The 16289-nt window shown below is 39.1% G+C and overlaps 1 protein-coding gene across 11 annotated transcripts in view; it reads right to left on the bottom strand.

The window, feature by feature from the left end:
- ARHGEF7 (Rho guanine nucleotide exchange factor 7) overlaps positions 1–16289 on the bottom strand; it is a 113503-nt gene that overhangs the window by 60784 nt on the left and 36430 nt on the right. For 6 of the 11 annotated variants that reach the window (XR_005628043.1, XM_039714060.1, XM_039714063.1 and 3 more), the window contains exons 3-6: positions 10191–10202; positions 9075–9159; positions 6505–6635; positions 3883–4084 (exon numbers count right to left, since the gene is read on the bottom strand). Coding sequence is in view for 10 of the 11 variants with exons in the window: in XM_039714060.1 (XP_039569994.1) it covers positions 3883–4084; positions 6505–6635; positions 9075–9159; positions 10191–10202 (430 nt within the window). In the remaining variant the exon portion in view is untranslated. Of the gene's footprint in view, positions 1–3882; positions 4085–6504; positions 6636–9074; positions 9160–10190; positions 10226–16289 lie in introns of all 11 variants that reach the window. The other 5 variants (XM_039714061.1, XM_039714064.1, XM_039714070.1 and 2 more) reach the window with 2 other exon arrangements.

Genomic DNA, 16289 nt, shown 5'->3' with positions numbered 1-16289 from the left:
AGAATAAAGTTTGTGACATATCAAATGTAGTTTGCACAAAGCTGTATTCCCTTCTGTGTAATCTCATGCCATTTAAAGGGATTATGCTTGGATACAGCTCAGTAACGGACCATGTGGTTTTTTTCAAAATCTGATTAACATCTGACAGTAGCTAAGCAAGTGCATCCCATTCTGGCTAACCACTCTTCTTTTCATTGCAAGGGAACCCTCAAAACTAGGTCTCCAAATCTCTAAGTACCGTGTGAGACAGAAGCAGCACTGTAAGAGACGAGACTCCACCTACACCTTCACCTCTTCCTGTTCCATTTTATGTAAGCAAAAACAACCTCAATAAGGCCATGCTGACAAGTATCTTAAGTTTACACATTATTTTCTACCCTCTGTCACATGTAATAGTAGAGCAGGATAAAACCAAAATCCTTTCATTTCAAAGCACTTCCTGACTAGGGATCAAAGAACATTGAAACACATAAGAAGTTAGAGGGTTTGAAAATAGAAATGAAAACACAGGCACAGGGGGGAGGGAAAGAGAAATGGACCCTTTTTTTCTGAAGTTCACAGTGTAGGCATGTACCTGAATAGAAAACAGTACTTTTTTTTACATATTTGATCATAACTATAACAACTTCAAACAAATATTCTTTTTCCCCTTGGGTAGCAATTTTCCTTCTCAACCAAATTTATTTTCCCCCAAAATAGTCATTGTCCAGCCTAAGAAAATGAAATGCTCTGCTTTGCTCAACATTCTCTGTATGTGTCCTACAACCATTTGTAGCTCACCTCATTAGTATTGTGTGCTAACTCCAATCACTCAGGCACAGCTAAACAAACAAGTTACAGCCATGGCACAACCACTGTGAGATACACCAGCAGAGAATATCACATGATAAGGTAATTTACATAATGCAGCTTGCTTTTCTTCTAAACACTAAGAAATCAATGTGAGTAAAGGCAGTCCCATTGCCACACATCTCTTTCTTCCCTTCCTTGAATATATAACTTCAGAGCCACTGTAAAAGCTAATATTACATATCTACAGTTTTTTCACACTAGAGAATTTTAATTTAGGACAAAAATCCATTTATCTAAACACCTAATGCCTATATAGTTTGTGAGAATTAAAACAAAAACACATGCATAAGTGACTTCACTCATTTCTTCTCTTACTCAATTTGCACAAGTCAGGTTACAGCAGATTGAGGGGATTTAATTTAGTGAAACCCAGGAGCTGATTTAGTCATGTCCTGGGAGCTCTCCATAGAATGCATCATCCTATACAGAACTCCTAAGTATTTACAGTATTTTCAGCTACATTTCAGAGAAGAAAGAAGCGTAGAGTCATACTGCCAATGCCAGACCATTTTACAGAGAATGTTGAAAACAAATGATATGTCCAGGATGAACTTTTTTTTTTTCAGAGAGACCTTAATCAAGAGCATGTATTTCAACAATCCAATCTGGATCTTTTTTTTTTAAATCAATAGATTTTAAACTGATAGAAAACACATTCAAGTAAGAAGAATTCAGTACACTTAAAAATATGGGTAAAAAAAGATGTCCCACTAGTAACAACATAAGCAGAAAAGGCCCACAAGAATGATAATTCCTTTAAAAGTTAGTGGTATATCCAATAAAGAACAGAAAAAGTGGATGCAAACTGACATGGAGCAAATATTACAGATATATACACTGACCACAAACACACAAAAAGAAGCAAAAGTAAGCAGGAGAAGTCAGGTCATCATTTAAGATACAACTAACGTAGACATGAGGGTAGTAGCAACAAAGCATTCCACAGCACGCATACATACATGAAGGGTAAAGATAATCTGCAACTCCACAGTTACTAACACTAAGAAGCTCTTGGTATGTCATTCTTCCTTCTACTACCCCCCATCCTCCTCATAAAAAAGTCAACTTCAGGCAATTCAAACATATACCTACAAATGCATAAAAGCAGGTTAAAATTACTATTTTGATAAATTACACAGTACCTGTTGTGCTGATTTGATATAAGAGAACTAGCTATATCCATATCTGAAACCAAAGAGGACAAGCAAAGTTCCATAAAGTACTGGAAAAAGCCAAACACAGTCATTTTATAATGGAGGAGGAAAACAGAAAGCTAGTGAGCTACAGCTCACTCCTTTCAACTTTGTAATACTCAATGAATATTAATTAAGCTTCCTGAGAAGAAAAAAGCATGGGCACAAACAGAAGAAACTTCCACAGAAGAAACCGAACAAATTGGACAGCAGTCCAAGAATGCAAGAAGTCTTGCAGAAGCCAAAAGAGAAACTGCTGCAGCAGGGAGAATACACCTATAAAGCAGAGGGGAAAAGGACTCGGGAGAATTTTCTTCTGAGGGCAAGAAGTGAAAGTAGAAACCATGTCAGCCCCAGGGATCAGACTGGGTTGCAAGGAGTCACAAGTATCAGACTGTACTCGGCACTACAGCTTGTCTCTTTCTACTTACTTCACCCAAGTGCAGCATTCTTAATAAAACAAGAACCACTTAATTCTGGTTACTGGCAACTTCTGGTTCTTGCATGTTCACTGTTAAAGCATTCCTAATCTGGAGCTTAATTGACTGCCTAGGTTCCAGGAGTTGGAAGAGGTCAAAACTGCTCAAATCCAAACCAAATCTCTGCAGCAATAATTTAAATGAATTACAATGAGACAAGACAGTCATCATGGCTGATGCTAAACACTACAAACCAAAAACAGGCTTCAAGAATTGTTTCTCAGGATAAGCTGCATCTGAGAGATCTCTAAAGAAAACATTAAAGCCAAGTCTTACATTGTGACTATATCTGGGAGAAGCTGGTTGAAAAGGACAATGAAGCTGCAGATCTAAGACTAGCATTTTGCAGCAACAGACTGGAGATATAAAATCAAGGAAGAAAATAAGAGGATGCAACCAAAGAAGAAAAGATAAGTTTTAAAACAGACTTTTGCTCCCGCAACCTCATGGCAATCAGGCATCTGAATAGCTGCCTCATAATGGGGGGAAGAAAAAAAAAAAAGCCATGCCAAAGACTTTAGCATGGCCCCAAAAGATGTGTGTTTTCACTGGAGCTGTAACAAAGGAAACAGTGGTAAAGCCTTCCAGAGACCCTGGGTAATTTTATCCTACCAGGCTTATCCCTAATCTCTGAAAATAAGCCAAGACATGGGGTAAAAGAAGGAAATAAAGGAGACAGAGAAATTATGTCACCCACAGCAATGTCCTAGTGGATTAAAAAGGAATGTTACTTCTGATATTCAGATGACATTTACAGAAAGCACTTTGACTGTAAAAAGTTCAAAATAAAACTTCAGCGGAAGGATGAAGCTTTTATGAAGAAAAGCTGAAGGCACATGAACAAGAAAGAAAAAGAAAAATCACAAATATTTTAGCTTTCAAAAGAAGATTTTGATAGAATTAGGTTTCCTTCCTGCAGTTGTTTACTTTTAAGTAATAGGATGCATTGAGTAAATTTTTGTTAGGTTTGGGGGTTTTTCCTGTTTATTTTTTGGGGGTTTTGTAGGAAATCTCTCACTATTTAAACCAAAAGCATCAATACAAAGGCTGTCAGCCTCTGAGTCAAAATCCCATACTCTAGGAATTCAGACCAAGGAAGTGAGAGCAGCCCAAATGTGACAGACAAGCAAACAGAATGGGGGAGTTTTCTGCATGCTTACTGCTAATTCAGAAGCCACTCTATACAGTGAACTGGGGTGGGGAAGTGTGAGCTCCTGAGCATTAATCATTGCTGTGAATGATGTTCAGTAAATAAAATCAAACTTAAACAAAAAACATCACAAGTTTCAATGAACCAACCATCAACATCTACCCAAAGCAAGAATTTCTACAAGTATGCTCTCCCCTTCAAAACTCACCATTTGATTTAATTTCTCGTACGTAGTTACTTGGAAACCACCCTGTTTTTCCATTCAAAGTTCCTTCCCACCAGCCTCCTTCTTCCACTCTTGTAACATGAATAATATCGCCTTTTGAAAAAGAAAGTTCATCTTCATTTGTCTGTTGAAAATTAAATTTGGCTCTCACCACCAACTGATGGTTGCCGTTATCTGTCATGTCCTAGTAAGAGAAAACAAAGAATAAAATGATCATTAGAGACTTCAACAATATTTCCATGAGCAAAACAAATGTCCATAAAATGGAAATAGCCTTCCCCCCACACACAACAGGCCCCACAGATTTTTACTCAAAAGCCTTTATAAGGTGCAATTTAGCATTTCCATCATTTCTGGAATTTTTAATCTACAGATTTTATCAGTCATGGGAGTATATATTTTACTTATTACAGCCCCTCCAAATCAGAAGGGGTTAACAGCTAAAATGAGAATAATTATTGCTCTCAAAAAAAAATAAAGAAAACATATACATTTTCTATAACTAGCATAAACTGAAACTACCTTGGACAACTACAAAGAAACAAAGGCCTTACATTACAGAGCGTTTTCGTAAAATTCTCTGTGCTGCAAGGCAGGAGAAACTGAGCCAGGTTTAATTTAATTTTACATATATCAAGACTTTGCAGCTCAAAATCTTTTCCTTTTTTTTTCCTGTAACAGATCAGGTTAGTGGCTTCCACAGCTGAAGGTACAAATTTCCATGGCCTGCCAAAGAAGGAGTGTTCTTTCACAAAATCTACTAAAGCGTTACGCAACTTACCTTGACTAAGTACTCCCAAATAATTTCTCTCAAGGCTAGCAAAGCTGGAAGCCTGCAGGAGTCAGAATTGCTGCTGTCTATATACACTAAGTATGCATGCTCATCCCCTACCGTGGATGCAAAGGCAGATTATCACTCTGTCCTAACATCTGAATGTTCTTTGAAGTAACTAATTAGTCTTTCAAATTAATGATTTTCAAATTCAGCATTTTGTACCTGGATGTCAATTTTGGGTATCTACACATTCAAGCATTTCATGAGAGTTTGGGCAAACCTTTATGCTAAAAAAGTGCAATACTTGGACAACTTTAAAAACATTGCACGGGAACTGAGAGAATAGCACTACAAATCATGTTTGCCTCTATGATAACCAAAAATCAATACTTGTACAGCTAAAAACATAGCTTAGTGAGAAAATGACTGTGTAAGCAGTCCTAGTCAGCTATCCAGGTGGAAGAATTTCACCTACATGTTGCCTGTATAGCTGAGGTGATGAAAAGACTGCATGTTGTCACCAGAATCTTACATGTCAGCTTAATTCATAACCCCAGAAATCATGTTATTGTATCACAAGTCAATATGGCTTTCATCAAAGTTAGCTGCTGAGAAACTACAGGAAAATGAGGGCAAACACAGCTTTGAAAACATGCAGAAAGTCCCAAGATAGTGTAAGCCCTAGTGTTTGACAATTAGATTGGCACGTTTTCAAATAAGTGCCTCTGCCTTAAGTCCTGTGCTGGTACATTATGTGCTTCCATCCTCTCCGCTCAACAAGAGAGAATGTTTTGGTTTAGTAAATGGTAAAAAGCCACAAAGTAAGCAGAAACATTGCACAGTGAGATCAACTACAAACCCTATGCTTTTCCAGCATGGCTTTCCAGCAGAGGAAATGAGTACAAACCTGATGAGAACGGTTCCAAACAGATCGTCTACACCAACAAAACCAAACTAGGGATTTCCTGGGTTTGGCCACTAGCTCTTTCCCTCCTCGCAACTCTCTGCTCTAACTTTGCACAGAGCAACTCAGATCACCAAAGTGACAGGAACACTAAAAACTCTGATTACTTCAGTGATCCAGCTAGCAGCCAGTCCCACCAGTTGCTGCATGTGCAAAACTGAGTGGGCTGTGAACAGCAGAACAGGAGCTCGAATTAGTGGCCTAGGGCAAAAACTTCCACAGCTTCTGCTACCAGATAAAACACATTACACACCTAAGAAAGTCATGGATAAAAGCAGCTTTCATTAGGGATGTCAACCCTCCTTGCAAACCTTCAGTGACTAAAAGTATGCTTTATCACAATGTCCATGAGGCATGCAACCCTGAATTCAGCTGTACTATAAAACAATGGCCCAAACAGTTACCCAAAGGCAAGTTGAAGGATCAACCTTGACATATAACACAAAAACAGTAGTAGAAACAACTACCACTACTACCAAAATTAGAAGTATCACCTTCACAGAGGTTTGAATAACCTTCAATCACCCCTAAACTCAGAGAGAAAATGAGATTTTTGCCTTTGGAACACCAAGTCCTTACACTGAGAAAAAAAAACATAAATCCAGGAAGATACTGTCTATGCAGACAACATGGAGCACCAAAGGAGGAAAAAATAGTTTGAAGTTCACAAAAAAGCTGCAGGTATTTTTAATCATATAAAAAGCTGCAAAAACAAACTCACAGGCTAAAAATACAGAACTGAAAGAGAAGAAAGAGTTGCTTTGCAACACTATAATTTACTTACAAAGCTCATTTAAAAAAAAAAAAAGAGAAAAGGGGGAAAAGAACCCCACACCACAGCATATTTCATTCACACAGAACTTACCAAACTCCGATACTGTCCCTGAAAGAGTTTTGAAGTTCTACTGTGTGAAGACTGGGATCCCAAAGAATCAAAGGATTTTATCCGATGAGATGAGGGACGTGCACATACAGAGTCACTGCCCAGCCCTATGTCTGTAGGAGAGTGGGAAAAAATTTAAATATTAGAATTTTAACAACCTGCATCTATAACTTCTGCTTATCGCTGTAAAATTCACATGCTTAAAGCAGATTTGATGTATCTGCAGTTATTCAGTAATTCAAGAATCAAAAAATTATAGCAATAAATAATCTAAAACCCTGAGACATCGACAGTTTCTTCCCCACACAGACAAGAAAACAACTTGGCCTGTTTAGAGAGAGGAGGGTTAGGGCTGTATTTCTCTATTCCTACTCACTACCAGTCTATTTAAAGGTAATTAACCAGCATCATTTTAGCTAGTAGCCAAGAATTTTGACTGCATAAAACTTGCTTGAAGTGAAGCCAGCCACATCTGTTTCTTAGCTCTTCCCACAGCCCCCATCTTCTTCTCAATTAAAACATTCCTTCCACTGTCTCTTTTCCTACATTCCCTTGCCTCATCCCAGGTTTTTTTTGCCAACTAAGCTATTTTTTCTTCTCTGGAGGGAGGACTAGGAACAGAAGAAGAAAATGCTGCTTCTCAAATAAAAAACACCCTCCCAAAACATTTCCTCTCTTGCATTTGTGTCTCCTCTGAGCAGCACACCCATGTGACGTGTTCACCTGAAGGGCTGTGTGCCATCAGGGGCTGCTGGGGTCCTTTGTGAGCTGGGAGGCACTGAGGGAGCAGCAGGACAGGGCTCATCCCACCATCCCAGCCAGGAGTGGGCAGCTGGGGGCACCAGGGCAGCCCCAGCCCTGGACACTGGGCTGGCACATCCCTGGGATGGGATGTTGCCAGCCAACAAGGGGGGTGTGTCCTGTGGCTTAGTGAGCCACAGCCAGCCAGGGGCTGCACCAGAAGCAGCTCCCAGGAGCCAGATTCAGTGCTGGCTGCAGCCTCCTTCCTTGATCCTACCACTCCAGAGATTGATACTGCAATGGAGTGAAAACCCACAGAAATCCTTCATCAGTAATCATGCCCATTACTCACACTCCTCATATTGCAGGAAGGCCTACCTCAGAAGAACCTGTGTATGCCTGAAATTCTTGCAGATCCACATGGGGATCTGAAATCCACCTTCCAATACTAGAGCAGAGAGACACAGTCTAAAATGCCTGCTACACAATTACCTAGTTAATGAAAATTGTTTGGAAGAACAAGAATGTTTATACTTGCCCCTAGGAATGAGACAACACCACAGTTTGCATGTGGTTTTGATTTTTGGTTTCCATACGACCACCACACGCCCCCACCACGAAAGGGATCAGCCCAGGTCCCTTCCAAACAGCTGCAGTTGTGACTCTTTGACACAGGCCTTAATCCATAGACATCTGGACAACACAGCCACACTTTTTCTCCACTTTAACAACAGCAAAGGCAGCAATGGCCCGTGTACAGCAGTTTTAAAGATGTACTGCACTGGTTTGCATTTGCACTTACACTTGAGATGAGAGGCAGTATCTCCAACTGGTGTAAACAGCTTCAAAGAAGTCAATGGTATTACTCCATGCCCACTCATTACAACTAAGATTTGGTTGCAAAACTTAATTTTAAGGGGTGCTTTCTAATGCAAGGGGAAAAAAATAACCCACCAAAACCACAAAGTCTCTCATGAAACAGATGAGAGATTATAAATGGGACAAGATACTCATCTCATTAGTAATAAATCAAGCAACACTTATGCATCACTGACTTTTCTATCACCTTCTTTTCCTCACACAAAAACTGACACATATGGTTCAATTTTAGACTCTCTCTCAGACTCTGACCTGACAACCATTACTGAAACTTGCTGCTGATGGTGGAACAAGAAGAAACCAAAAGGGCCAATGTCATTTCTTGACTGTCCCAGGGTCCAGTTGCCATAATTTAGCACAGGCTCACCCTACAATGGACACCTCTCACCTGTCTGTTATTTCCACAGCTTTCTCCCCTCCCACCAAAGAACTTAAGGTGAGTGGTTCATGACTTCTAGCTGCTAAATGAATGAAATATGTGGCTTAAGGGATCAAAGACACTGGCTATCCTTCTGTTATTGGCAAGAAAGGATAGCACTGGGAAATGTAGGCTGGGAAGGGCAAAAATGTTGCCAAGCTGTTCAAATAGGAGAACGACAGAATGGAGCAAAAGTCAACTTCAGTAGCTCAAACTTGAAAGGAAAAAAAAGAAAATAACTTAAAAACCAGGCCTTTCTGAAAAACACAATTTTTCTTAATTGCTGGCCAGCTTGAAGGCTTAGCCTTAGCTCTACCACAAAGCTTCCTTCTGCAGAAGACATGACTAGAGAACCCAGAGCCACTGCGAAGTTTTCAAAGCATGAACTTCAACAAAAGCTTGTTTAAAATTCCGCGTATTTTCCCCTCATCATGGGTACAACACAGGTATAAATATACACTGATGCAAAGTGAAAGCAGCAGTAAGCCAGCACAAGACAGAGCAGTCTACTTACCTGCAGTCACCTTATTTAAAGCCACAAGAGAGCTAAGAACTTTGCTGAAATTCTGTCCCTGATACAGGTCATTTGCATCAAAAGTCTGAAAAAGAACCAAAAAACAAGTTGTTAAGTCATAGAAACAAGCCTTTAAGCTTGTACATACAAACCACAATTGCAGAAGCATGATCAAAGTATCAGTCTCTTAGCTGTTATTATGAATCAGAAAAACTGGGGGGAAGGGGGTTCTCCTTTAAAAATATTTAAAACCCCAACAAACTATGACACTTTTAAATGGAAAGATAATATAGCAACAGCTGCATTTGAAAAAAACTGAAGAACTGAGAAAGCAAAAATATCAAGTACAATTTAAGTTACAAGAATGTTGAATAAAATAAGTATCAGAAGTTTTCCTAACGCATTTTGGCAAAAAAAAATTACCAGGTACCATTACTCTTGGCATACTTTTCTTTTTTGGTAGCAGTGCACAGGCATTATACCTGATTTTTCATAATGTACTTTGAAAATAACTACAAATACTTTAAGAAGTATTACAACCTACATGCTATCTCTTTACAAGACAGAGGAAAGCAGCATTCCTGAACATTAATGAATTTTAAAAAGAATTTAATTGCTGGACAGGTTAGATCAAGGATGAGGTTTAGGAAGAGGATAGATGAAAGGACAGTTTCATTTTATTTTTATTTTTTTAACTGTGGTAAGGCAATCCAAACCTTGAATTATCTTGCAGAAAACACTCCAGCAACTTTCAAGCACTGGGTGATGACATTAAACAGCTGGATTTTTTGGGGAAAAGAGGACTTTTTTTTTTAAAGGAAAAAAACCCTACAAACCCATATTTGCCTGAGGTAATGGAAACACTCATCCAAAGTCTCACAAAAATAGCTCTTGCAATAGATGCTGCATAGGTTGAAAGAACTCACAGTACTCCTTTGTCCAAGACTAGAAAGCTGACAATAAAAGACAGCTGCTGCAGTTCTTCCAACTGATTTAAGAAACAGAAAGATATTTTGTTTTCTGCAATGAAGCAGCTTTTATCTAAAAAGTCAACAAAAACCAGTTCACTTTTCTGACAACAGACCCATCCCACAGACACTATCAGAAAGTCCTTACCCAGAAAACAGCCTTCACAGACAGGAGAGGAAAAACTCATAATCCCAGGGGAGAAGCGAGAAAGGAACAAAGAAAGGCTCGTTTAACCCAAGAGAAGCAAAAGTGTTAACAAAAGCTATGAAAGTAACCACAGAAAGGGCTGCCAGACCAGTTCTGACTGGTGATGCAATATCACAGGAAAGGTAGAACAGATTTAGGAAACATTTAACAACTGTTAGTCAGTTAAAAAAAAAAAAAAAAAAAAAAAAAAAAAAAAACCCCCGACTGTGTTAGTCAGTAAAAAAAAAAAACCGAACAAAACTCCCAGTGCATCCACACTATTTGAGTACCTGCATACATTGACATGCTCATTTCTCCCCCCTCAGACTGAGGATCACCTCTGGTCCCAGAAAGCAGCAGTTCTAGCTGGGCTGTACAGGTGCCAACATCCCTCAAGCTTGAGTAGCATTTACAGCCCAGAAAAGCAATGCCACACAACATACACAGCATCAAGCAGTCAGAACCACACAACAGTATACTCCAAGCAGTTATTGCTCACATAAATAAAGTCAAATAAGTACTTCAAGTTTCACTGGACTACAGATAATTTAAAAAGATTTCTCTTAGTTATTTGAAGCTGTAAGGAGTAAGCAGAGGCACCAGGGAATTGTCTAGATGTGAATTTTGTAAGGTTTTTCCTCAAACACAAGGAATATTGAAAGACTACGTACACAAAAAAGGCATTAAGGAGAAAAAATAATCTGATTTAACAAACAGACATGATAGATTTTATTAACAGCATAATTTATAAAGTCAAAACCAGGCTTGAGATCAGCTTAACCACTGCTCAAATCGGGGGAAAAAAAATTAAGCTGCTATGGAACAAGAAAGTATTAAGAGTGTGAAATTTCCATTATTACTGCACACTTATTGTGGTAGTTTTTAAACAAACTGGAAGTGGAAGTAACTTGAAGTGTGAACAGAATCACAAAAGCCTAGCCCTGATCCTAAAAGAATTAAATACACAAGACAGGTGCTCATGCAGAAACCAGGACTGGATCAGAAAGGGACAACAAGGGAGAAAGACAATGACTAAGAAAGGAAACATTTTCTAAAAAGGTTACAAATTACAGCTTAAACTTACAGAAACTTCAAAACAACCCAACCCTAAATCCATTTCAATCTCACCTTCATTCTGGATTCTGATAGAGGCAAGAGCTCTCCACAGTCAGGCTAACTTGAGAACAAAAGGTTGAGAGGAAGCCTCGTTTCCTGCTACGCTCAGACTATAGGGATACCAAGAACAATTTGATTGGATCATCCCAACACGGAGAGTGCCATAAAAAACCTGTATCCAGGACATGCATCCAGTCTGCTCCACAGGAAACAGCACAATGGGAGGATGCAAGAAACACTTGCTTCCTTGTGATTTTACATGAAGCAACTCTGACAGGAAGCCACCCTCAGCAGCTCATGGCCAGTGTGTTCAGCAGCAGCCAACAATAAAGGGGGAGGGGGACATGACACCCTTCAGAGGGGTCTTCTCCTAACATAGCAAATGTTTAAGAAATAACTAACCTAGAGAGGTGAAATGTGAGGGAAATAACATAAGTGATCTAAAGTTTTAAGGATAATACTTGATTATGAAACACTTATGTCAAAAAAAAAGAAAAAACCCAAACCAAAAAAACAAAGAAATACACAACTCACACCAAAAAAAAAAATACCCCACCAAAACAAAACCAAACAAACAAAAAAAAACCCTGCTGACCATTTACACCCTTCTCCCATCTTAGTGGAGGTTTGCTCATTTCACAATATATCTGAAAATTTTGACATTGTAAGAAAATCAAGTAGCCAGAGAAAACAATCTACTCCAGGTTTTCAAGGGAAGTCTGACTTGCATGTGGCCTGTAATCTTTATTCTGATAATTATGGACAAATCAGCTGTAGAACTGACCCTCAAAATTTATCTTGATGTTAAAAACAGTAAATTCTCATTCAGTGACACTGGATGGCAAGCAAACCGGGCAAGCAAACCCCCTCCACCAATTCTTCAATTGCCAAAATCAAAGCTGGATTTTGAGACCCAAATATCAAGCCAAACTATTTTTATAACACAAATAATAAGGTCAGCATACTAAATTACTTCTATAATACTGGAATAACCCACTTTTCTAATCACAGCAGAAGCACAATATGAATTCAAAGCTGCACATCCCTACAGCCCTGTAAGCCTAAAAATACAAACACTTAGAAAGGTATTACTTTGCAAATATTAAGATTTCTCTTTCAAATAGTATGCAAGAGGTATTATACAGATATTAAAGCTTTATGGAAAAAAATATTTCCAATATGTCCTCAACTTCCAGGCAACTTCCTGTGACGAAATTCACCCTCTTGTCCATTCAATCCTTACTTTTCACCAAGAGTCAGATTAAACATTAGTAGGAATACAAGAATAAAACCATCATAAAACAGATCAGATGAGGACCCAGCTAAGCCAAATCTTTTGAAGAAACTGTTTAACTATGCCATTGTTATTAAATACCACAGAATTGCCCACGTGCACATATGCCTTACATAAGCATTAAGATGAGAGGAGGAGAATGGGGTGATGCTCAGAGCAATGGTGTTTGTATCCCCAAGTCACCACTAGGAGTGATGCAGCCTGGCTTTCCTGGAGATAGCTGAACATCCATCTGCCTGCTCGTGGGAAGTAATGGATTCACTCCTTGTTCTGCTGTGCTGGCATGCACAGCTTCAGCTGTACCCATTACAATGGGTACAGTGCCTTTATCTCACCTGAGGAGTTTTCTCTCACCTGTACCTTCTGAATCTCTCCCCCATCCCACCAGGGCAGAGTGAGACTGTGGCTGCCTGGGGCTGCACCACAACACCACCCCAAAGGATACCATGTTCTAAAGGCAGACCAGACCAGGCTGGCAGTGGCCTGTAAACAGCACTATCAACAACACTCCAGAGCACTCTGGCACTTTTGGTCACTGACTGCCAAGGCCTGCCAATTGCCTACCCCCACCCACAGATCCTGGCTTCCCTTTCCACACACCACACTAATCCCAAACACACAAGGCTGGCTTCCCACAACTGTATATGCATTTTCTGCCCTCAGGTTTCAACTGGCTACTTTACTGATAACAATTCTATGACCTCTTCCAGGTCATTAACGAAATGTTACATAATGTGGTTAAGTAGCAATGGCAGCAAAACCCCTACAGCAAGATATACACTGGATGGTCATTCTCCATTTGGAATTTTAATGAAGTTTATTAATAAGCCAGTTTTTAAACTCGCTTCGTGACAGCCATTTTCACTTTTCCATCACTGATATTTCAACATCAAACAAAATGCCTTAGAGATTAATTTCATCCATACTGGCTGTTTGACTACCACATTTACCTTCTGATTCTAAACAAGATTAAACTCTGCATGGATCTGCTTAAACACCATAACATTCAAAATTACCTGAATGTATTATTAAGTCTTCTAAACCACTAATCCCCAGTGGATGGAGACTTCTGTTCAGTGTTTCTCATCTAATAGCATAAGGAAATAAAACTAATATAACATGCTTATCCCTCATGTCCCTGCAACAACCAGTACCTACTGAAAGGAAAAAACACTACCAGAGAGCTTGATGAAAGAAAAAGGAAATGAGAAAAAAAGCTGAAAATACATCTGGTGAGAGCAGAATACAGCATGCAGTAAGCCTGCAGCAAGATCCTTTTCTTCAAATCAGTCAGTTTTAAGGCCTCATGTAACCTTCATACTATTTTATCTCCCCTTTCTAGACCTTAAAGTCAGAATGTAGTTATGGAGGAAGTATTTTTAAAATAAAGGTACTTCCCCTGATAAAGCAAAGTCTACAATTGAAATACAGGAAATAAAAAACTGGGGGTAGTTCAGCCAAACTTTCTTCTGACACACACTGTCTTTTAATATGTCTTCTACAAACCTTAACTTGTTTCTATCCTTAAACCAGCAGAGCATCAGTAAGGTTGTATCTAACAGTGATAGCAAGAAAAGTTCATATACTGGTTACAAGTAAAATAGAACATTTTTTCCTTCCTAAATTACTGCCTTGAATATACACAGGTACAGTATTCCCAGTGAGTATTAACACTTGAATCATCTGACACAAATAGGTGACAGCTTTCTTTACAGTACTGCAGCACCAGCTGCAGCAGCTGGGGAGCAGCCCAGGCATCTGTGCAGCACAGATAGGGCAGCTGCTGCTAACCTCAGCAGCCAGCCCAAAATAAGCTGGAAGCCTGGGCTGTGTGTACTAAACCAGCAGGACACTTCCCAGCTCGGTTTTGCAGCCTCAGGCCCCTCGTGCAAAAGCTTAGGAGAACATTGGCTCGCTCAGCCGGCGGAAATGAAAGGAAATGAGCAGGGTGGCTTGACAAAGCACAGCGTGACACGGCAACGTGGCGCTCCACCTGCTCCTGCTGCACACACTGCCCTGCTCTTGGCCACGGGAGCAAGAATAAAGAGGTGGTAGGGAAAAAAAGCAACTCGTGTTTAGAAACAGGTGATTGCAAAAAGCACTAGGAATCCCAACAACTTTCTTTGTTGTGCCACAATCCTTGGAGCAGCTGGAAAGGGGATGCCACGGAGGCCATCCACAGTTCACCTTCCAGTGATGACATCTAATATACCCAGGCTGAAAAAAAAGATGCTGTAGGTAAGCCTACAAGCAAATCACAGATTTGTTCATTTATTCTCACATTAGGTCAGCTCTAAGTGGTGCTGCAGCTATTATGCAGCAGCTGGTGCTCGAGCTGTGCATTATCATCTGAAAGCTGCAGCAGTAAAAGGAGAGATAAGAAAAGCAGGGAACTATGACAACTGAGAGGAAAGGAAGGGGTGAGGGGAGAAGAGATGATTACAAATGTTCTGGAAATCTCTATGAAGCATACTGTTGCCCAAATGTAGCATTGTACAGCACAAAAGAAAGCTAAAAAAAATAAGTTCTCTTTCAAAAATTGAGAGTAAGATAAAAGGAAAGGTTTGAAAATAACTGGAAAAACAGATCTGCAGTACATTATTTCTGTACCATTTGGTAACATTTCACAAGAGAAACATCAGTGGTAAAGAATAAATAAAACTTAAGAGATGGTCTGGAATAAATTTTGCTGCTCATATAAACCTGTTCTCAAAAGTAAAAACCTAACTGTACTAAAACACCACATCACCTAGAAAGCAACTAGCAATTCCTGCAACTAGTAATGCTTTAATTTCTGAACTTTTAAGGCATAACATGTTATCTACAAAAACAAGCAAAACCAGCTGTAAAAATGTATATGGAAGTTTGTAGTGTCTGTGTGCACATCTGTGTGTGCATGCATCCAGATACACATTTAAAACACAAATCCAAAGAGGACAAAGGTTAAAAAACCTGTTTTAGAATCCTAAAGCTTTCCAGCTCCAAGAATTTTTGCCCAAACTCAGACACATCAAAGCACTAAGGATTCTACAGACCATCAATTTCAAATACTAAACAACATTTCACCTAAGAAAGTGCTTCAAAGTAAACGTCTCACATACACAACCTATTTTTCATCAACAAAAGCAAAAATAGCATTTAAAAAAAGAAACACAAAGAAATGCTATGTTTCCTTTTGGAGATGAACTGTACAATTTCTTATGCTTTCCAAATCTGTTTTTAGAATGTAGCACTGCAAGTTTGTATCCTCAAATGAATTCTTTTGTAAGACATCATAGAATTTAGTATTTTTGAGCATAAACACCAACTACTTTGCTAGTAGTAGCAAAGCAAGATGTAATTTAAAAAGCATAAATAGAAAGATTAGCACTGCCTACACTTCTGTAAGTAAGAAAACATAAGAACAAGCCTATTCCAAATTTCTACCTGCACAGCAAAAGAAAAACTACATTTATTACACCTTCATCGTAAAACATTTTCAAATTGCTTTATAGGTTTTGGTTTACAGATGATATCACAAAGTGATAATCTCAGCTGACACAGCATTTAGTAGCACACAGCATTAATACACAATTGAGTAACATGGCTTAAGGAAGTTCACACTCCTGGAACTAGAGGCAAAAATAAAAGTTCTTGGAATTAAATTACCA

The sequence above is a fragment of the Passer montanus genome, unplaced genomic scaffold (assembly GCF_014805655.1).
Source record: "Passer montanus isolate IOZ18808 unplaced genomic scaffold, ASM1480565v1 scaffold3, whole genome shotgun sequence".
NCBI lineage: Eukaryota > Metazoa > Chordata > Aves > Passeriformes > Passeridae > Passer > Passer montanus.
Note: the sequence above shows the minus strand (reverse complement) of the source record. Positions and strands in the feature narration are given on the sequence as shown.